Below are 21,187 nucleotides of genomic sequence, written 5' to 3'. Positions count from 1 at the left end.
CACCATCATTTCTAGCGTAATTAATTTTACCATCACAAAAAGATCCCACCATGTCAAACGAACAAATTATCTGTCGGCATTTATAACATTTTACCGAAACTTAATGTTTCCATTACAGCTGTGATTTCTTATATATATGGTATGACTTTACTCGCGTAACGTAGTTTGTGGATCATTGTATTTTTTTGTTGTTGTAACAATATTTGCACAAAAGCCAAGTTTTGGTTTTTAATGTTTCCGTACAGAAGGAATTACTTGCGACACCGGTAGCAGAAGGTTCAACATCCGGTAACGACGTTCTCTCTTTCCTGTCAGCCATTTGTGATAAAAGGTGAGAGAAAGATTTTCTCTGTTTGTACGAATACAAAAATACTGTACTTTCACGAACCATAGCGGCCCAATAGGTAAAAAATGTATATTGCGAAGCATCTCCGCTAACGGTATTGCTTTATTTATTTTGAATGTTGTCGTTATTTTGGCACATTTATGGTGAAAAAAGTCGGCATGCTACCGCTGTGCCCGCCACATGCTGGATGATTCGGCGTCAACGCAAATGTTCACATGGCTTCGTATTTGCTTATGAACGTCTCCCCTCTCCGCCAGAGATTGTTTAATCAATTCTGATATTTAATAAGCGCATTATTTTTCCCAGCCTAACGTTGCCATGCAAACGAGAAATGTTGAGTTTGACTAACTATCTAACACGTTAACACTTTAAGCTAGCTAGCTAATTGCTCTATAATAGTTAATGTAGTAAAAAAAAAATGTTTTTAAAGTTATGTTTAACTAGGCAAGTCAGTTAAGAACATTCTTATTTACAATGACTGCCGAGGAACAGAATTAAGAAATATTAGGTCGAGAAATGTCGCAAGTCCGGTGTCGCAAGTATATATTTGATGGATGTATAGACTATATGGGAAAGGGGGGTGCCTCGTCAGTTCTCCAACTGAAATGTTTCTACCGCGTTTAACCCCGGGGGTGGGGGCTGCCTTAATCGACATCCACCTGCTCCCGGGGAACAGCGGGTTTACCTCGTCAGCTCGGGGATTCTTCCGGTTACTGGCCCAACGCTCTAACCGCTATGTTACCATATGGATAGAATATATACTATATCTGAAGAATGATATCGGTACAGCAATAGTTAAATAGCATAGGCCTTGACTATAATACAGTGTTTACATATGAAGTGGGTTAAACGGTATGTGGTAATTAAAGGGACCAGTGTTCCATGACTTTGTACATCGGGCTGCAGTCGCTAAGGTGGTGTGTGAAAGGGCAGGGTGCTGAACTTCTGTGTGGTGCAAGCTAACTGATTTAATAGCTCAATCTTTTTTCTGCTACTCACAGATCGAGTGACCGATCATCATCACCAAAAAAACAGAATGCAGAACGACGCTGGTGAATTCGTGGACTTGTACGTCCCACGTAAATGGTGAGTACCTCGTAGCGCCACACCTGGAACGAAACAAGCCTACGACAACGAGCAACGTTAGACGTTTGTGTAATGGATAGATAGTTGGTTTCATAGCTAGATACATAATTTAACTTTGTGTTGATGAATGCATTCTAAATAAATTTTGCCCTGTCAACAACATTAGCTAGAGTTCCTGTAATTCTGATTCTATATGCAACTTGCTATGACCCTGTGTCATTCAGCTCTGCAAGCAACAGAATCATTGGAGCCAAGGACCACGCCTCTATCCAGATCAACATTGCTGAGGTAATAACTAGCACAAGCTATAGAACTCTATGACTTCATAATGTACTTTAGTGTCTTTGTCCCAAATGGCACCCTATTAAACACAGGGGACCGTGTTCCATTTGAGCCACATCACAGGAGATTGGTGGAACCTTCATTGGGGAGGACTGGGCTCGTGGCAATGACTGGAGTGGATTCAGTGGAATGGTATCAAATACATCAAACACATTGGTTAGCAGGTGGTTGATGCCATTCCATTTGCTCGGTTCTGACCATTTATGAGCCGTCCTCCCCTCAGCAGCCTCCACGGAAACACACCCAGTAGTCTTTCATTGATCTGGGCCCAGTTTCCCCGAAAGTGGTGGAAGCCGAGCGTACACGCGGTTTAACGATGCGTCTTTCCTACAATGGCCGAAGACACATTTTCCCAAACCGGCACACAGACAACAGCCGCTAAGTGCGTTGTCGGAGCATGTCGATACTGGTAGGATTTCACCTCTACGGGATCTGATAGGATTTAACCTCTACGGGATCTGATAGGATTTAACCTCTACGGGATCTGATAGGATTTAACCTCTACGGGATCTGAAAGGATTTTAATAAGAGACAGCTCTGCTACTCAAATCTTATATTATAATTATTTCACAATACTGACGACTGATCAGCTCCTATAGAGAGAGAACACAGGTAACACAAACTCAGTCCTCGGGACCCCAAAGGGTGCACATTTTGGATTTTCCCCTAGCACTAAACGGCTGATTCAAATAATCAACTAATAGGGCTGTGTAGTGTGAGGGGCTGTGTAGTGTTAGGGCTGTGTAGTGTGAGGGCTGTGTCGTGTGAGGGCTGTGTCGTGTGAGGGCTGTGTCGTGTGAGGGCTGTGTCGTGTGAGGGCTGTGTAGTGTGAGGGCTGTGTAGTGTGAGGGCTGTGTAGTGTGAGGGGCTGTGTAGTGGTAGGGCTGTGTAGTGTGAGGGCTGTGTAGTGTGAGGGCTGTGTAGTGTGAGGGCTGTGTAGTGTGAGGGGCTGTGTAGTGTTAGGGCTGTGTAGTGTGAGGGCTGTGTAGTGTGAGGGGCTGTGTAGTGTGAGGGGCTGTGTAGTGGTAGGGCTGTGTAGTGTGAGGGCTGTGTAGTGTGAGGGCTGTGTAGTGAGGGCTGTGTAGTGTGAGGGCTGTGTAGTGTTAGGGCTGTGTAGTGGTAGGGCTGTGTAGTGGTAGGGCTGTGTAGTGTTAGGGCTGTGTAGTGGTAGGGCTGTGTAGTGTTAGGGCTGTGTAGTGGTAGGGCTGTGTAGTGGTAGGGCTGTGTAGTGTGAGGGCTGTGTAGTGTGAGGGCTGTGTAGTGTGAGGGCTGTGTAGTGTTAGGGGCTGTGTAGTGTTAGGGGCTGTGTAGTGTGAGGGCTGTGTAGTGTGAGGGCTGTGTAGTGTGAGGGCTGTGTAGTGTGAGGGCTGTGTAGTGTGAGGGCTGTGTAGTGTGAGGGCTGTGTAGTGTTAGGGGCTGTGTAGTGGTAGGGCTGTGTAGTGGTAGGGCTGTGTAGTGTTAGGGCTGTGTAGTGTGAGGGCTGTGTAGTGTGAGGGCTGTGTAGTGTGAGGGCTGTGTAGTGTTAGGGGCTGTGTAGTGGTAGGGCTGTGTAGTGTTAGGGCTGTGTAGTGTTAGGGCTGTGTAGTGTTAGGGGCTGTGTAGTGTTAGGGGCTGTGTAGTGGTAGGGCTGTGTAGTGTTAGGGCTGTGTAGTGTTAGGGCTGTGTAGTGTGAGGGCTGTGTAGTGTGAGGGCTGTGTAGTGGTAGGGCTGTGTAGTGGTAGGGCTGTGTAGTGTGAGGGCTGTGTAGTGTGAGGGGCTGTGTTGTAGTGTGAGGGGCTGTGTAGTGTGAGGGGCTGTGTAGTGTTAGGGGCTGTGTAGTGTTAGGGGCTGTGTAGTGAGGGGCTGTGTACTGTGTAGTGTGAGGGGCTGTGTAGTGTGAGGGGCTGTGTAGTGTGAGGGCTGTGTAGTGGTAGGGCTGTGTAGTGGTAGGGCTGTGTAGTGGTAGGGCTGTGTAGTGGTAGGGCTGTGTAGTGTGAGGGGCTGTGTAGTGTTAGAGCTGTGTAGTGTGAGGGCTGTGTAGTGGTAGGGCTGTGTAGTGGTAGGGCTGTGTAGTGTGAGGGCTGTGTAGTGTGAGGGCTGTGTAGTGGTAGGGCTGTGTAGTGGTAGGGCTGTGTAGTGTGAGGGGCTGTGTAGTGGTAGGGCTGTGTAGTGGTAGGGCTGTGTAGTGTGAGGGCTGTGTAGTGGTAGGGCTGTGTAGTGGTAGGGCTGTGTAGTGGTAGGGCTGTGTAGTGTGAGGGGCTGTGTAGTGTTAGGGGCTGTGTAGTGGTAGGGCTGTGTAGTGGTAGGGCTGTGTAGTGGTAGGGCTGTGTCGTGTTAGGGCTGTGTCGTGTGAGGGCTGTGTCGTGGTAGGGCTGTGTAGTGTGAGGGCTGTGTAGTGTGAGGGCTGTGTAGTGTTAGGGCTGTGTAGTGTTAGGGCTGTGTAGTGTTAGGGGCTGTGTAGTGGTAGGGCTGTGTAGTGGTAGGGCTGTGTAGTGTTAGGGCTGTGTAGTGTGAGGGCTGTGTAGTGTGAGGGCTGTGTAGTGTGAGGGCTGTGTAGTGGTAGGGCTGTGTAGTGGTAGGGCTGTGTAGTGTGAGGGCTGTGTAGTGTGAGGGGCTGTGTAGTGTGAGGGGCTGTGTAGTGTGAGGGGCTGTGTAGTGTTAGGGCTGTGTAGTGTGAGGGGCTGTGTAGTGTGAGGGCTGTGTAGTGTTAGGGGCTGTGTAGTGTTAGGGGCTGTGTAGTGTTAGGGGCTGTGTAGTGTTAGGGGCTGTGTAGTGTGAGGGCTGTGTCGTGGGGGCTGTGTCGTGGTAGGGCTGTGTAGTGTGAGGGGCTGTGTAGTGTGAGGGGCTGTGTAGTGGTAGGGCTGTGTAGTGTGAGGGCTGTGTAGTGGTAGGGCTGTGTAGTGGTAGGGCTGTGTAGTGTGAGGGGCTGTGTAGTGTGAGGGGCTGTGTAGTGTTAGAGCTGTGTAGTGGTAGGGCTGTGTAGTGGTAGGGCTGTGTAGTGGTAGGGCTGTGTAGTGTGAGGGCTGTGTAGTGTGAGGGCTGTGTAGTGGAGGGCTGTGTAGTGGTAGGGCTGTGTAGTGGTAGGGCTGTGTAGTGGTAGGGCTGTGTAGTGTGAGGGCTGTGTAGTGTGAGGGCTGTGTAGTGTGAGGGCTGTGTAGTGGTAGGGCTGTGTAGTGGTAGGGCTGTGTAGTGTGAGGGCTGTGTAGTGTGAGGGCTGTGTAGTGGCTGTGTAGTGTGAGGGGCTGTGTAGTGTTAGGGCTGTGTAGTGTGAGGGCTGTGTAGTGTGAGGGGCTGTGTAGTGTGAGGGGCTGTGTAGTGGTAGGGCTGTGTAGTGTGAGGGCTGTGTAGTGTGAGGGCTGTGTAGTGTGAGGGCTGTGTAGTGTGAGGGCTGTGTAGTGTGAGGGCTGTGTAGTGTTAGGGGCTGTGTAGTGGTAGGGCTGTGTAGTGGTAGGGCTGTGTAGTGTTAGGGCTGTGTAGTGGTAGGGCTGTGTAGTGTTAGGGCTGTGTAGTGGTAGGGCTGTGTAGTGGTAGGGCTGTGTAGTGTGAGGGCTGTGTAGTGTGAGGGCTGTGTAGTGTTAGGGGCTGTGTAGTGTTAGGGGCTGTGTAGTGTGAGGGCTGTGTAGTGTGAGGGCTGTGTAGTGTGAGGGCTGTGTAGTGTGAGGGCTGTGTAGTGTGAGGGCTGTGTAGTGTGAGGGCTGTGTAGTGTTAGGGGCTGTGTAGTGGTAGGGCTGTGTAGTGGTAGGGCTGTGTAGTGTGAGGGCTGTGTAGTGTGAGGGCTGTGTAGTGTTAGGGGCTGTGTAGTGGTAGGGCTGTGTAGTGTTAGGGCTGTGTAGTGTGAGGGCTGTGTAGTGTTAGGGCTGTGTAGTGTTAGGGGCTGTGTAGTGTTAGGGGCTGTGTAGTGGTAGGGCTGTGTAGTGTTAGGGCTGTGTAGTGTTAGGGCTGTGTAGTGTGAGGGCTGTGTAGTGTGAGGGCTGTGTAGTGGTAGGGCTGTGTAGTGTGAGGGCTGTGTAGTGTGAGGGGCTGTGTAGTGTTAGGGCTGTGTAGTGTGAGGGGCTGTGTAGTGTGAGGGGCTGTGTAGTGTTAGGGGCTGTGTAGTGTTAGGGGCTGTGTAGTGTGAGGGGCTGTGTCGTGGTAGGGCTGTGTAGTGTGAGGGGCTGTGTAGTGTGAGGGGCTGTGTAGTGTGAGGGCTGTGTAGTGGTAGGGCTGTGTAGTGGTAGGGCTGTGTAGTGGTAGGGCTGTGTAGTGGTAGGGCTGTGTAGTGTGAGGGGCTGTGTAGTGTTAGAGCTGTGTAGTGTGAGGGCTGTGTAGTGGTAGGGCTGTGTAGTGGTAGGGCTGTGTAGTGTGAGGGCTGTGTAGTGTGAGGGCTGTGTAGTGGTAGGGCTGTGTAGTGGTAGGGCTGTGTAGTGGTAGGGCTGTGTAGTGGTAGGGCTGTGTAGTGTGAGGGCTGTGTAGTGGTAGGGCTGTGTAGTGGTAGGGCTGTGTAGTGGTAGGGCTGTGTAGTGTGAGGGGCTGTGTAGTGTTAGGGGCTGTGTAGTGGTAGGGCTGTGTAGTGGTAGGGCTGTGTAGTGGTAGGGCTGTGTCGTGTTAGGGCTGTGTCGTGTGAGGGCTGTGTCGTGGTAGGGCTGTGTAGTGTGAGGGCTGTGTAGTGTGAGGGCTGTGTAGTGTTAGGGCTGTGTAGTGTTAGGGGCTGTGTAGTGTTAGGGGCTGTGTAGTGGTAGGGCTGTGTAGTGGTAGGGCTGTGTAGTGTTAGGGCTGTGTAGTGTGAGGGCTGTGTAGTGTGAGGGCTGTGTAGTGTGAGGGCTGTGTAGTGGTAGGGCTGTGTAGTGTGAGGGCTGTGTAGTGTGAGGGGCTGTGTAGTGTGAGGGGCTGTGTAGTGTGAGGGGCTGTGTAGTGTTAGGGCTGTGTAGTGTGAGGGGCTGTGTAGTGTGAGGGGCTGTGTAGTGTTAGGGGCTGTGTAGTGTTAGGGGCTGTGTAGTGTTAGGGGCTGTGTAGTGTTAGGGCTGTGTAGTGTGAGGGCTGTGTCGTGGTAGGGCTGTGTCGTGGTAGGGCTGTGTAGTGTGAGGGGCTGTGTAGTGTGAGGGGCTGTGTAGTGGTAGGGCTGTGTAGTGTGAGGGCTGTGTAGTGGTAGGGCTGTGTAGTGGTAGGGCTGTGTAGTGGTAGGGCTGTGTAGTGTGAGGGGCTGTGTAGTGTGAGGGGCTGTGTAGTGTTAGAGCTGTGTAGTGGTAGGGCTGTGTAGTGGTAGGGCTGTGTAGTGGTAGGGCTGTGTAGTGTGAGGGCTGTGTAGTGTGAGGGCTGTGTAGTGTGAGGGCTGTGTAGTGGTAGGGCTGTGTAGTGGTAGGGCTGTGTAGTGGTAGGGCTGTGTAGTGTGAGGGCTGTGTAGTGTGAGGGCTGTGTAGTGTGAGGGCTGTGTAGTGGTAGGGCTGTGTAGTGGTAGGGCTGTGTAGTGTGAGGGGCTGTGTAGTGTTAGGGGCTGTGTAGTGGTAGGGCTGTGTAGTGGTAGGGCTGTGTCGTGGTAGGGCTGTGTCGTGTTAGGGCTGTGTCGTGTGAGGGGCTGTGTAGTGTGAGGGGCTGTGTAGTGTTAGGGGCTGTGTAGTGGTAGGGCTGTGTAGTGGTAGGGCTGTGTAGTGTTAGGGGCTGTGTAGTGGTAGGGCTGTGTAGTGGTAGGGCTGTGTAGTGTGAGGGCTGTTCAGTGGTAGGGCTGTGTAGTGTGAGGGGCTGTGTAGTGTGAGGGCTGTGTAGTGTTAGAGCTGTGTAGTGTGAGGGCTGTGTAGTGTGAGGGCTGTGTCGTGGTAGGGCTGTGTCGTGGTAGGGCTGTGTCGTGGTAAGGCTGTGTCGTGGTAGGGCTGTGTAGTGGTAGGGCTGTGTAGTGTGAGGGGCTGTGTAGTGTGAGGGCTGTGTAGTGTGAGGGCTGTGTAGTGTGAGGGCTGTGTAGTGTGAGGGCTGTGTAGTGTGAGGGCTGTGTAGTGGTAGGGCTGTGTAGTGGTAGGGCTGTGTAGTGGTAGGGCTGTGTAGTGGTAGGGCTGTGTAGTGGTAGGGCTGTGTAGTGTGGTAGGGCTGTGTAGTGTGAGGGCTGTGTAGTGTGAGGGCTGTGTAGTGTGAGGGCTGTGTAGTGTGAGGGCTGTGTAGTGGTAGGGGCTGTGTAGTGTGAGGGGCTGTGTAGTGTGAGGGGCTGTGTAGTGTGAGGGGCTGTGTAGTGTTAGGGGCAAAAACCAAAACGAGGACCGGGTTTGGGAAACGCTGGACTACCACCTGTGGCTGCACATTATGAGACCGTCTACAAGGAGGGAGAGAGAAGGGGAAAGGTGGGGAAGGAGGGAGAGAGAAGGGGAAAGGTGGGGAAGGAGGGAGAGAGAAGGGGAAAGGGGGGGAAGGAGGGAGAGAGAAGGGGAAAGGTGGGGAAGGAGGGAGAGAGAAGGGGAAAGGTGGGGAAGGAGGGAGAGAGAAGGGGAAAGGTGGGGAAGGAGGGAGAGAGAAGCCAAAATAGAACTACATTTATTGAACGTAGTATATTTCAAGACAGGGATGCAAACTTTCCAGTGATATTCGCCGGTTGAATTTTAAAACGGGTTATCCACATGAATCGTGTAGGTCCTGGGATGGTGGGGGTACGATCTGATCACTCAGACGACAAGACGCTTGATTACCGGCGTTATTAAATTAAATATTAATTCAATGTTAAAGCTGACGGCACTTTTCATGGGCTACTTAGTATAAGAGAGAGGGCGATTTTTAAAACATGTAGTACAATAGAAAACGAAGCTTAGCGTAGCTAGCTAGCTAAATAAAGAGGTTTCTGGAGAAGTGCTCTTAGCTCGCCGGTGGTGTTGTCATCCATCCATTCCTATGTTTGCAGCCTGCTCATGCTCACTAAATCAGTGACCATGTTCTATACGTTATCTGCCAATAAATGCTGAGATTTAAGGCTAAAACATATTGTAAATAAATCAAATCAAATCAAATTTATTTATATAGCCCTTCGTACATCAGCTGATATCTCAAAGTGCTGTAAAAACAAACAGCAAACAATGCATTGCAGATAAATAACCTGTAACAATGACCCCCCCAAAACAATGTATTGCAGTATTTGGCATGTTCTAGTAGCTTCTCTTTGGCAGTGGGTCAATATTTGGCACTTTTTGGCAGGGGGTCGTTATTTGGCACTTTTTGGCAGGGGGTCGATATTTGGCACTTTTTGGCAGGGGGTTGATATTTGACATGGCAGGCCCTCTTCTCCTTATATAACCTCATTGTACTAATAACTTTTTATTTATTGCAGGTTGACAAGGCAACCGGTCGCTTCAATGGCCAGTTCAAGACCTACGCTATCTGCGGTGCCATCCGTAGAATGGTAGGTGTCTCCGCTTTCGTGAGGAGTGGGTTGCAAATGTACAACCAGGTTTTCTTGGAAACGTTACTGGAATTTTGCGACCTTTACACAAGGCGATGTTGCAGGTCTTTGGCAGCGAGGCTTGGCTCTGTCCTCTTGCGGTGGCTCTGTCCTCTTGCGGTGGCTCTGTCCTCTTGCGGTGGCTCTGCAATCCTGCGGTGGCTCTGTCCTCCTGCGGTGGCTCTGTCCTCCTGCGGTGGCTCTGTTAACAGATAACTGAGATGGTTTGAGGCCATGCTCTCTCCTCCATAGCAAGGTTATAGCTAAACCTCAGACACACCACTGGCATCAACTATCTTTTATCCAGGAATTATAGAGACCTCCAGCCCCCCCCCTATCTAAAGTCTGGTGTTATCAGTGTAGATTCAGGAGAGGAAGCCACTCCCACATTTATCCCTCAAGTCACCATGGCATCATTTGATATTGTGCGTTATCTTCTGTTTGATGGTGTTAACAAATGTGAGGTGTGTGTGTGTGTGTGTGTGTGTGTGAGGTGTGTGTTTAACAGGACAGTAGTTGACTGTAGTGTGTTTAACAGGACAGTAGTTGACTGTAGTGTGTGTGTGTGTTTAACAGGACAGTAGTTGACTGTAGTGTGTTTAACAGGACAGTAGTTGACTGTAGTGTGTTTAACAGGACAGTAGTTGACTGTAGTGTGTTTAACAGGACAGTAGTTGACTGTAGTGTGTTTAACAGGACAGTAGTTGACTGTAGTGTGTGTGTGTGTTTAACAGGACAGTAGTTGACTGTAGTGTGTGTGTGTTTAACAGGACAGTAGTTGACTGTAGTGTGTGTGTGTGTTTAACAGGACAGTAGTTGACTGTAGTGTGTTTAACAGGACAGTAGTTGACTGTAGTGTGTGTGTGTGTTTAACAGGACAGTAGTTGACTGTAGTGTGTTTAACAGGACAGTAGTTGACTGTAGTGTGTTTAACAGGACAGTAGTTGACTGTAGTGTGTTTAACAGGACAGTAGTTGACTGTAGTGTGTTTAACAGGACAGTAGTTGACTGTAGTGTGTTTAACAGGACAGTAGTTGACTGTAGTGTGTGTGTGTGTTTAACAGGACAGTAGTTGACTGTAGTGTGTGTGTGTGTGTGTGTTTAACAGGACAGTAGTTGACTGTAGTGTGTGTGTGTGTGTTTAACAGGACAGTAGTTGACTGTAGTGTGTGTGTGTGTGTTTAACAGGACAGTAGTTGACTATAGTGTGTGTGTGTGTGTTTAACAGGACAGTAGTTGACTGTAGTGTGTGTGTGTTTAACAGGACAGTAGTTGACTGTAGTGTGTGTGTGTGTTTAACAGGACAGTAGTTGACTGTAGTGTGTGTGTGTTTAACAGGACAGTAGTTGACTGTAGTGTGTGTGTGTGTTTAACAGGACAGTAGTTGACTGTAGTGTGTGTGTGTGTGTGTTTAACAGGACAGTAGTTGACTGTAGTGTGTGTGTGTGTGTGTTTAACAGGACAGTAGTTGACTGTAGTGTGTGTGTGTGTGTTTAACAGGACAGTAGTTGACTGTAGTGTGTGTGTGTGTGTTTAACAGGACAGTAGTTGACTGTAGTGTGTTTAACAGGACAGTAGTTGACTGTAGTGTGTGTGTGTGTTTAACAGGACAGTAGTTGACTGTAGTGTGTGTGTGTGTGTTTAACAGGACAGTAGTTGACTGTAGTGTGTGTGTGTGTTTAACAGGACAGTAGTTGACTGTAGTGTGTGTGTGTTTAACAGGACAGTAGTTGACTGTAGTGTGTGTGTGTGAGGAACTGTCTAACGGACCCTCCTGTCCCGTCCTGCAGGGCGAGGCCGACGACTCCCTACTGAGGCTGGCTAAGACCGACAGCATCGTGTCAAAGTAAGTACATCTCTGCTGTTCTGTGTTCAGCCTGGTGTTTTGTCACGATACCAACAAGTTTTGACTTAGATACTCGATACCACAACAAATGAAGAAGGCCTATTAGGCAACGTCACAGAATGGCTATTGATCCAGACAGATTTGTCGAGTTCATAATCATTACATTTTAAATATATGCATTAAATTAATCAATCATACAATATTTATTTAGCAAACTACATAATATTATTGTTAATTTATTTGAATGGTAAATCTCTTTGATAAACTGGGTAAATCGAGATGTAGCCACGGTCTAGTCACAATACAGGTGGTTTCATGTTCAAATAGGAGGGTGTGAATGAATTGAGTTATTGAGCTGGTTTTGGGGCTGATTTCACGGGGCTACAGACGAAAAACAAGCTGCTTCCCTTCCATTTGATACTTATTGTATTGTACTGATCATCAACAATCGCAAAAAAGAGAAGCAATCTGTTATTTTATAAAAGTGTGCCTGTCTCTTTAAGACCCATGATGTCATTCAGGGTCAGTTTGAGCAAAGATAATGTTGACTGGGAGAGATGTGGGCGGGGGGGGGGGAGACTATATAAACTATATAAGTGAATTAATTAATAAAGTTTTTGGTGACAATCTGCTTTGAAATAAGCTGTTTTTTGAGGAGCCAGGCCCAGCCAATCAGAATGAGTTTTTACACACAAAAGTGCTTTATTACAGATGGAGATACTCCTCAGTTGTATTGAGAACGCACATATGGGTATTTGGGCACAGCCAGTGTGTGATTGGTGCCGTTGTTGGCCTAAATTAAACTGATTGGTCAGGCTCTACTAAATTAAACTGTGATTGGTCAGGCTCTACTAAATTAAACTGTGGTTGGTCAGGCTCTACTAAATTAAACTGTGATTGGTCAGGCTCTACTAAATTAAACTGTGATTGGTCAGGCTCTACTAAATTAAACTGATTGGTCAGGCTCTCCTAAATTAAACTGATTGGTCAGGCTCTACTAAATTAAACTGTGATTGGTCAGGCTCTACTAAATTAAACTGTGATTGGTCAGGCTCTACTAAATTAAACTGTGGTTGGTCAGGCTCTACTAAATTAAACTGTGGTTGGTCAGGCTCTACTAAATTAAACTGTGATTGGTCAGGCTCTACTAAATTAAACTGTGATTGGTCAGGCTCTACTAAATTAAACTGTGATTGGTCAGGCTCTACTAAATTAAACTGTGATTGGTCAGGCTCTACTAAATTAAACTGTGATTGGTCAGGCTCTCCTAAATTAAACTGGTTGGTCAGGCTCTACTAAATTAAACTGTGATTGGTCAGGCTCTCCTAAATTAAACTGATTGGTCAGGCTCTACTAAATTAAACTGGTTGGTCAGGCTCTCCTAAATTAAACTGGTTGGTCAGGCTCTCCTAAATTAAACTGATTGGTCAGGCTCTCCTAAATTAAACTGATTGGTCAGGCTCTACTAAATTAAACTGATTGGTCAGGCTCTACTAAATTAAACTGGTTGGTCAGGCTCTACTAAATTAAACTGATTGGTCAGGCTCTCCTAAATTAAACTGGTTGGTCAGGCTCTCCTAAATTAAACTGTGATTGGTCAGGCTCTACTAAATTAAAATGTGATTGGTCAGGCTCTCCTAAATTAAACTGATTGGTCAGGCTCTACTAAATTAAACTGGTTGGTCAGGCTCTACTAAATTAAACTGGTTGGTCAGGCTCTACTAAATTAAACTGTGATTGGTCAGGCTCTACTAAATTAAACTGTGATTGGTCAGGCTCTACTAAATTAAACTGTGATTGGTCAGGCTCTACTAAATTAAACTGTGATTGGTCAGGCTCTACTAAATTAAACTGTGATTGGTCAGGCTCTACTAAATTAAACTGATTGGTCAGGCTCTACTAAATTAAACTGTGATTGGTCAGGCTCTACTAAATTAAACTGTGATTGGTCAGGCTCTACTAAATTAAACTGTGATTGGTCAGGCTCTACTAAATTAAACTGTGATTGGTCAGGCTCTACTAAATTAAACTGTGATTGGTCAGGCTCTACTAAATTAAACTGTGATTGGTCAGGCTCTACTAAATTAAACTGTGATTGGTCAGGCTCTACTAAATTAAACTGTGATTGGTCAGGCTCTACTAAATTAAACTGTGATTGGTCGGGCTCTACTAAATTAAACTGTGATTGGTCGGGCTCTACTAAATTAAACTGTGATTGGTCGGGCTCTACTAAATTAAACTGTGATTGGTCAGGCTCTACTAAATTAAACTGTGATTGGTCAGGCTCTCCTAAATTAAACTGTGATTGGTCAGGCTCTACTAAATTAAACTGATTGGTCAGGCTCTCCTAAATTAAACTGTGATTGGTCAGGCTCTACTAAATTAAACTGTGATTGGTCAGGCTCTACTAAATTAAACTGTGATTGGTCAGGCTCTACTAAATTAAACTGTGATTGGTCAGGCTCTACTAAATTAAACTGTGATTGGTCAGGCTCTACTAAATTAAACTGTGATTGGTCAGGCTCTACTAAATTAAACTGTGATTGGTCAGGCTCTACTAAATTAAACTGTGATTGGTCAGGCTCTACTAAATTAAACTGATTGGTCAGGCTCTACTAAATTAAACTGTGATTGGTCAGGCTCTACTAAATTAAACTGTGATTGGTCAGGCTCTACTAAATTAAACTGTGATTGGTCAGGCTCTACTAAATTAAACTGTGATTGGTCAGGCTCTACTAAATTAAACTGTGATTGGTCAGGCTCTACTAAATTAAACTGTGATTGGTCAGGCTCTACTAAATTAAACTGTGATTGGTCGGGCTCTACTAAATTAAACTGTGATTGGTCAGATCTAACGTTCTCTTCCTCTCTCTTTTCCTAACAGGAACTTCTAGGAGAGGAGCCTCTGGAATCCCTTTGTAAAATAAAAATGAATTAGAACTTGTTTCAAGCGTCATTATTACTCATTGATGATTGGTCTTAACCCCAGTTCATAGTTGCAAACATTTTGGGATAAAAAAATGAAATCAATCTGATTGTCAATGCCTGCTTCCATGCAGGTCGTCAAACACATTTGTGTGTGAAAGATGTCCCATCTCCATGTGAGTGATTTTATAAAAAAAATATTAAAATATTAACGAAACAACATGTCTGGAAGAACGGGGACATTTTATTTTTTTGTGTGTGAATTTTTCTCCCCAATTTCGTGGTAATCTAATTGTTGTAGTAGCTACTATCTTGTCTCATCGCTACAACTCCCGTACGGGCTCGGGAGAGACGAAGGTTGAGAGCCATGCGTCCTCCGATACACAACCCAACTAAGCCACGCTGCTTCTTAACCTCTTGCTTCTACTCGGGACGCTTGCGTCCCAACTAGAGCTCTGGAAATGCAAATGCGCTACGCTAAATGCTAATAGTATTAGTTAAAACTCAAACGTTCATTAAAATACACATGCAGGGTATCGAATTAAAGCTACACTCGTTGTGAATCCAGGCAACAAGTCAGATTTTTAAAATGCTTTTCGGGGACACCATGAGAAGCTATTATCTGATAGCATGCACCAATACACTACAACAGAAAAGCACAGCAGGGGACGTAAACAAAATAATTAGCATTTCGGCGTTACACAAACCGCACAATAAAATAGAAAACATTCATTACCTTTCACCATCTTCTTTGTTGGCACTCCTAGATGTCCCATAAACACTATTGGGTCTTTATTTCGATTAAATCGGTCCATATAAAGCCTAGATATCGTTATATGTAGACTGTGTGATAAACGAAAAAAACATAGTTTCAAAACGTAACGTCATTTTTTAAAATTCAAAAAGTCGACGATAAACTTTCACAAAACACTTCGAAATACTTTTGTAAATGCAACTTTAGGTATTAGTAAACGTTAATAAGCGATAAAATTCATCAGGAGGCGATGTAAAAATCATTAGCTGTCCGTCTGGAAAAATGTCCGGCTAGTAACTCAACCAAAATATCCGGTCCTAGACCTGAAGAAATACGGTGCCTTGCATGTGTTTGGACCAAGAAAAAACTCGTAGGGAAATGACAAGACTCTAGACACCGTGTGGAAGCTGTAGGTACTGCAACCTCAGTCAATTAATTGTGGTTCACCTTTATCAATGGGTTCAAGTCGCGCAGCAATATATTTTTCCATTTTCAGTGATCAGTTTTTCCTGTGCTTTTCGATGTAAATGCCGTTCTGGTAAAGCCACAGCAGTGATTTAACCAGTTTTATAAATGTCTGAGTGTTTTCTATCCACACAGACTAAGCAAATGCATATACTATATTCCTGGCATGAGTAGCAGGGCGCTGAAATGTTGCGCGATTTTTAACAGAATGTTCAAAAAAGTAGAGGGTAGAGGGAAGAGGTTAACACAGCGCGCATCCAACCCGGAAGCCAGCCGCACCAATGTGTCAGAGGAAACACCGTACACTACCTAGCGACCTGGTCAGCATGCACTGTGCCCGGCCCGCCACAGGAGTCGCTGGTGCGCGATGAGACAAGGATATCCCTACCGGCCAAGCCCTCCCTAACCCGGACGACGCTAGGCTAATTGTGCGTCGCCCCATGGACCTCCCGGTCGCGGCCGGTTACGACAGAGCCTGGGCTCGAACCCAGAGTCTCTGGTGGCACAGCTGGCGCTGCAGTACAGCGCCCTTAACCACTGCGCCACCCGGGAGGCCTGAACGGGGTCATTTTCAGCTTCCAGGAAATGTGTCCAGACTGTTTTGACATGATGCTGTGCATTACCATGCTGAAACATGAGGTGATGACGGCGGATGAATGGCACGACAACGAGCCTCAGGATCTCGTCACGATATCTCTGTGTGTTCAAATTGACATAGATAAAAATGCGATTGTGTTCGTTGCCTGTAGCTTATGCCTGCCCCATACCATAACCCCATCACTGCCATGGGGGCCCTCTGTTGACATCAGTAAAGTGCTCCCCCACACGACGCCATACGGCAGGGTAGCGTAGTGGTTAGAGTGTTGGACTAGTAACCGGAAGGTTGCGAGTTCAAACCCCCGAGCTGACAAGGTACAAATCTGTCGTTCTGCCCCTGAACAGGCAGTTAACCCCACTGTTCCTAGGCCGTCATTGAAAATAAGAATTTGTTCTTAACTGACTTGCCTGGTTAAATAAAGGTAAAATAAAAAAATATACACTTGATCTGCCGATTGGACGTACTGCCAAGTTCTCCGAAACGACGTTGGAGGCGGCTTATGGTAGAGAAATGAACATTCAATTAGACGACAACCGCTCTGGTGGACATTCCTGCAGTCAGCGGGACTGAACTAAAATTACCAATGTTTTACTTTTCAAGAGGCATCTTGTAGAATCGTCTGCAGTGCTACATGTTCACCACTAGATGGCACTCCGGGTCAATACATGTTTGCCCGTGAAACGTATTTTTATCCCAATTTAATGTAGTGTTATCAGGAAATAGAAAACATTTGGACAGAACCTGTCAGCGCGGGATTGGTGTATATGTCCCATAGTCAACATTCCACATTTTAAATTAATCTCAAATATAATTGAAAAGGAATGACTGTTTATTTGGTCTCGCGAAGCCATCATTCCAAATCTCGTCTCCTCGCCTCACCTAAAGGGAATCTCAGTGCTAGCTGCTAACCTAACCACTCTGAACAGCTGTTTTAGTGTCATTCTGAATGGTGTGGTCTAACTAACGTTTAGGCTATGTTAAGATAACAGGGAGTATGTAGATAGTCATCACTGTAAACACAGACTTCTACTTAGTCCGGAGTCCCAACAGCTGATAGCAGACTACTTTAAAATCTCTCGCTGAGGTCAAATGGAAGGACTGATTTTAAAATCTCTCGCTGAGGTAAAATTACATTTTAAATTGGTGTCTGTTCGTTTCCCACACTCTTTTCCAAACCTCTCTCTTTCTCTCTCTGTGTCCCCCCCCCCCCCCCCCCCAGGTGAAATGAAATAGCTTAGGTTGGTGAAGCCCTTTAATTATTGAGAATGCTGATTACAGCATTAGTCCCTGTCTCTCAGCCTCCTACATGGGTCTGAGGTCACATGACCTGCAGTCTCACGTGTCATACTTGTCTTTTTATTCAGGGATTTAATTGGTTGGAATCAAGTTCGGCAGAACAGTTTCTGTGTCCCAAATGGGACCCTATTCTCTATTTAGTACACTAATTCTTACCAAGGCCCAAAGGCTTCTGGTCAGAAGTAGCTCACTATGTAAGGAATATTGCCTGTGACATCTTTTAAAGATGTCGGGATAATTCCCCCTGGAATCTCTTGAGGTTTGGTTTAAACAGACTCAATTAGCCATGGAGCTTAGATTCATTTGAGGGTTTTGGTGGTTAAAGTCTTGATCCCAAATGGCTCCCTGTTTAGGGCGCTACTTTTGACCGGATACTTATGGGCCCTGATCAAACACAGTGCACTATATAGGGAATAAGGTGTCATTTGGGAATGACCTGTGTCAGGGATATCAGTGGGGAATGGGGAGAGTAAGAGGCCTCAGTGGGGGAGAGTAAGAGGCCTCAATGGGGAGTGGGGAGGGTAAGAGGCCTCAATGGGGAGTGGGGAGGGTAAGAGGCCTCAATGGGGAGTGGGGAGGGTAAGAGGCCTCAATGGGGAGAGTAAGAGGCCTCAGTGGGGGAGAGTAAGAGGCCTCTGGGGAGTGGGGAGGGTAAGAGGCCTCAGTGGGGAGGGTAAGAGGCCTCAATGGGGAGAGTAAGAGGCCTCAGTGGGGAGAGTAAGAGGCCTCAGTGGGGAGGGTAAGAGGCCTCAGTGGGGGAGGGTAAGAGGCCTCAGTGGGGAGAGTAAGAGGCCTCTGGGGAGAGTAAGAGGCCTCAGTGGGGAGAGTAAGAGGCCTCAGTGGGGAGAGTAAGAGGCCTCTGGGGAGGGTAAGAGGCCTCAGTGGGGAGAGTAAGAGGCCTCAGGGGGGGAGAGTAAGAGGCCTCAGTGGGGAGGGTAAGAGGCCTCAGTGGGGAGGGTAAGAGGCCTCAGTGGGGAGAGTAAGAGGCCTCAGTGGGGAGAGTAAGAGGCCTCTGGGGAGAGTAAGAGGCCTCAGTGGGGAGAGTAAGAGGCCTCAGTGGGGAGAGTAAGAGGCCTCAGTGGGGAGAGTAAGAGGCCTCAGTGGGGGAGAGTAAGAGGCCTCAGTGGGGAGAGTAAGAGGCCTCAGTGGGGGAGAGTAAGAGGCCTCAGTGGGGAGGGTAAGAGGCCTCAGTGGGGAGGGTAATAGGCCTGTGTCAGGGATATCAGTGGGGAATGGGGAGAGTAAGAGGCCTCAGTGGGGGAGAGTAAGAGGCCTCAATGGGGAGTGGGGAGGGTAAGAGGCCTCAATGGGGAGTGGGGAGGGTAAGAGGCCTCAATGGGGAGTGGGGAGGGTAAGAGGCCTCAATGGGGAGAGTAAGAGGCCTCTGGGGAGTGGGGAGGGTAAGAGGCCTCAATGGGGAGGGTAAGAGGCCTCAGTGGGGGAGAGTAAGAGGCCTCTGGGGAGTGGGGAGGGTAAGAGGCCTCAATGGGGAGAGTAAGAGGCCTCAGTGGGGAGAGTAAGAGGCCTCAGTGGGGAGGGTAAGAGGCCTCAGTGGGGGAGGGTAAGAGGCCTCAGTGGGGAGGGTAAGAGGCCTCAGTGGGGAGAGTAAGAGGCCTCAGTGGGGAGGGTAAGAGGCCTCAGTGGGGAGAGTAAGAGGCCTCAGTGGGGAGAGTAAGAGGCCTCTGGGGAGGGTAAGAGGCCTCAGTGGGGAGAGTAAGAGGCCTCAGGGGAGAGTAAGAGGAACAGTGGAAACGTTTCCTATTCCTGTACATACAGCTCTACGCTGCCCATTGTCTACTTACCCTACCTGGACCCCACATACCTGCGTCTGAGGGGCGTCGAGGTTGAAGTGAGCTTCTGGGCGCCAGGTAACAGAGGAAGCGTTGTCTCAGCCAGAGGCTGGTGAAGGGGCGCTAGGGGATATAATGAGACCTAAAAAAAACTACCTTTGATATGTGTGGGATCTTATCCGTCCATACATGCCCCCAGAGCCTTACATAGCGTACTTCCCAAATGCTCCCTAGTTAGTGTATTACTTTTAATTGTGTGGATCCCCCCCCCCGGGCCCTGGTTAAAAGGAGTCCACTATATAGAGCAGTGGTAGGCAACCGTCTTCCTGGAGGCCCCGGGCCCTGGTTAAAAGGAGTTGACTATATAGAACAGTGGTAGGCAACCATCTTCCCGGAGCCCCCCCCCCCCCCCCTGGGCCCTGGTTAAAAGGAGTCCACTATATAGAGCAGTGGTAGGCAACTGTCTTCCTGGAGGCCCCGAGCCCTGGTTAAAAGGAGTCCACTATATAGAGCAGTGGTAGGCAACCGTCTTCCCGGAGCCCCCCGGGCCCTGGTTAAAAGGAGTCCACTATATAGAGCAGTGGTAGGCAACCGTCTTCCCGGAGTGCAGCAGGATTTTGCCCCAACCTGGCACTACAACTGACCAACTGAGTTAATCAATCAGTTCAGTGATTTCCCTCAATTCAACACACCTGATCTTCCAGGTCGGTTAAATAATCAAATGAAACATAGCAAGGGCCTCAGGCTGTGTTAAGATAACAGGTTGTCTCTGCGCAGAGTATATAGATAGATGCAAGGGGCCTTAGGGCAGGGTTGCCTGTCCCTGATATACAGGGCCTTATAGGGCAGGGTTGCCTGTGTCTGATATACAGGGCCTTAGGGCAGGGTTGCCTGTGTCTGATATACAGGGCCTTAGGGCAGGGTTGCCTGTGTCTGATATACAGGGCCTTAGGGCAGGGTTGCCTGTGCCTGATATACAGGGCCTTAGGGCAGGGTTGCCTGTGTCTGATATACAGGGCCTTAGGGCAGGGTTGCCTGTGTCTGATATACAGGGCCTTATAGGGCAGGGTTGCCTGTCCCTGATATACAGGGCCTTAGGGCAGGGTTGCCTGTGTCTGATATGCAGGGCCTTATAGGGCAGGGTTGCCTGTCCCTGATATACAGGGCCTTAGGGCAGGGTTGCCTGTGCCTGATATACAGGGCCTTAGGGCAGGGTTGCCTGTCCCTGATATACAGGGCCTTAGGGCAGGGTTGCCTGTCCCTGATATACAGGGCCGTAGGGCAGGGTTGCCTGTCCCTGATATACAGGGCCTTAGGGCAGGGTTGCCTGTCCCTGATATACAGGGCCTTAGGGCAGGGTTGCCTGTGCCTGATATACAGGGCCTTAGGGCAGGGTTGCCTGTCCCTGATATACAGGGCCGTAGGGCAGGGTTGCCTGTGCCTGATATACACAAAAAGTGCTTTAATGTCAAAGTGGAAGAAAAATGTTAACATTTGAAAATGTTTTATGAAAAATAAAGCACTTATATCTTGATTAGATAAGTATTCAACCCACTGAGTCAATACCTCTCACAAATAGAGAGGCAGAGAGAGAGGCAGAGAGAGAGAGGCAGAGAGAGAGGCAGAGAGAGCGAGGCAGAGAGAGCGAGAGAGAGAGAGGCAGAGAGCGAGGCAGAGAGCGAGGCAGAGAGAGAGGCAGAGAGCGAGGCAGAGAGAGCGAGGCAGAGAGAGCGAGGCAGAGAGAGAGGCAGAGAGAGCGAGCGCGAGGCAGAAAGAGCGCGAGGCAGAGAGAGCGCGAGGCAGAGAGAGAGAGAGCGGCAGAGAGAGAGAGAGAGAGAGGCGGAGAGAGAGGCAGAGAGAGAGCGAGGCAGAGAGAGAGCGAAGCTGCAAGATCGCAGGCACCATGAATGTGGAATAATGTGGTCGGTGGTTGAGGAGCCTCACAGAGACCAAACAGGAACATGTAGGCACCTGCCCTCTCAGTCAATCATCAAAGGTTCCCGCCACTACCCCTCCTTCCCCTCAGCCCTCCCTCCTTCCCCTCACCCCCTCCCTCAGCCCTCCCTCTTTACCCTCACCTGTATGTTTCAGAGACAGACCCCAAGCACCTGTAGGTTTCAGAGACAGGCCCCAAGCACCTGTAGGTTTCAGAGACAGGCCCCAAGCACCTGTAGGTTTCAGAGACAGGCCCCAGGCACCTGTAGGTTTCAGAGACAGGCCCCAGGCACCTGTAGGTTTCAGAGACAGGCCCCAAGCACCTGTAGGTTTCAGAGACAGACCCCAGGCACCTGTAGGTTTCAGAGACAGGCCCCAAGCACCTGTAGGTTTCAGAGACAGACCCCAGGCACCTGTAGGTTTCAGAGACAGGCCCCA

The 21,187-nt window shown here is 48.2% G+C and overlaps 1 protein-coding gene across 1 annotated transcript; it reads left to right on the top strand.

Annotated features, from left to right (window-relative positions):
- Window positions 1–245: 245 nt before the first annotated feature.
- Window positions 246–13,930, top strand: LOC115132563 (small ribosomal subunit protein eS21). The gene is made up of 6 exons (XM_065020964.1): window positions 246–331; window positions 1,348–1,432; window positions 1,657–1,720; window positions 9,030–9,101; window positions 10,931–10,986; window positions 13,871–13,930. The coding sequence occupies exons 2-6, from the start codon at window positions 1,383–1,385 to the stop codon at window positions 13,878–13,880; spliced, it is 252 nt and encodes an 83-aa protein (XP_064877036.1). The 5' UTR covers window positions 246–331; window positions 1,348–1,382; the 3' UTR covers window positions 13,881–13,930.
- Window positions 13,931–21,187: the final 7,257 nt, after the last annotated feature.

This window comes from Oncorhynchus nerka, linkage group LG7 (assembly GCF_034236695.1).
Source record: "Oncorhynchus nerka isolate Pitt River linkage group LG7, Oner_Uvic_2.0, whole genome shotgun sequence".
Classification (NCBI taxonomy): Eukaryota; Metazoa; Chordata; class Actinopteri; order Salmoniformes; family Salmonidae; genus Oncorhynchus; species Oncorhynchus nerka.
The sequence above is the reverse complement of the archived record's forward strand: the minus strand, read 5'-3'. Positions and strand labels throughout refer to the sequence as shown.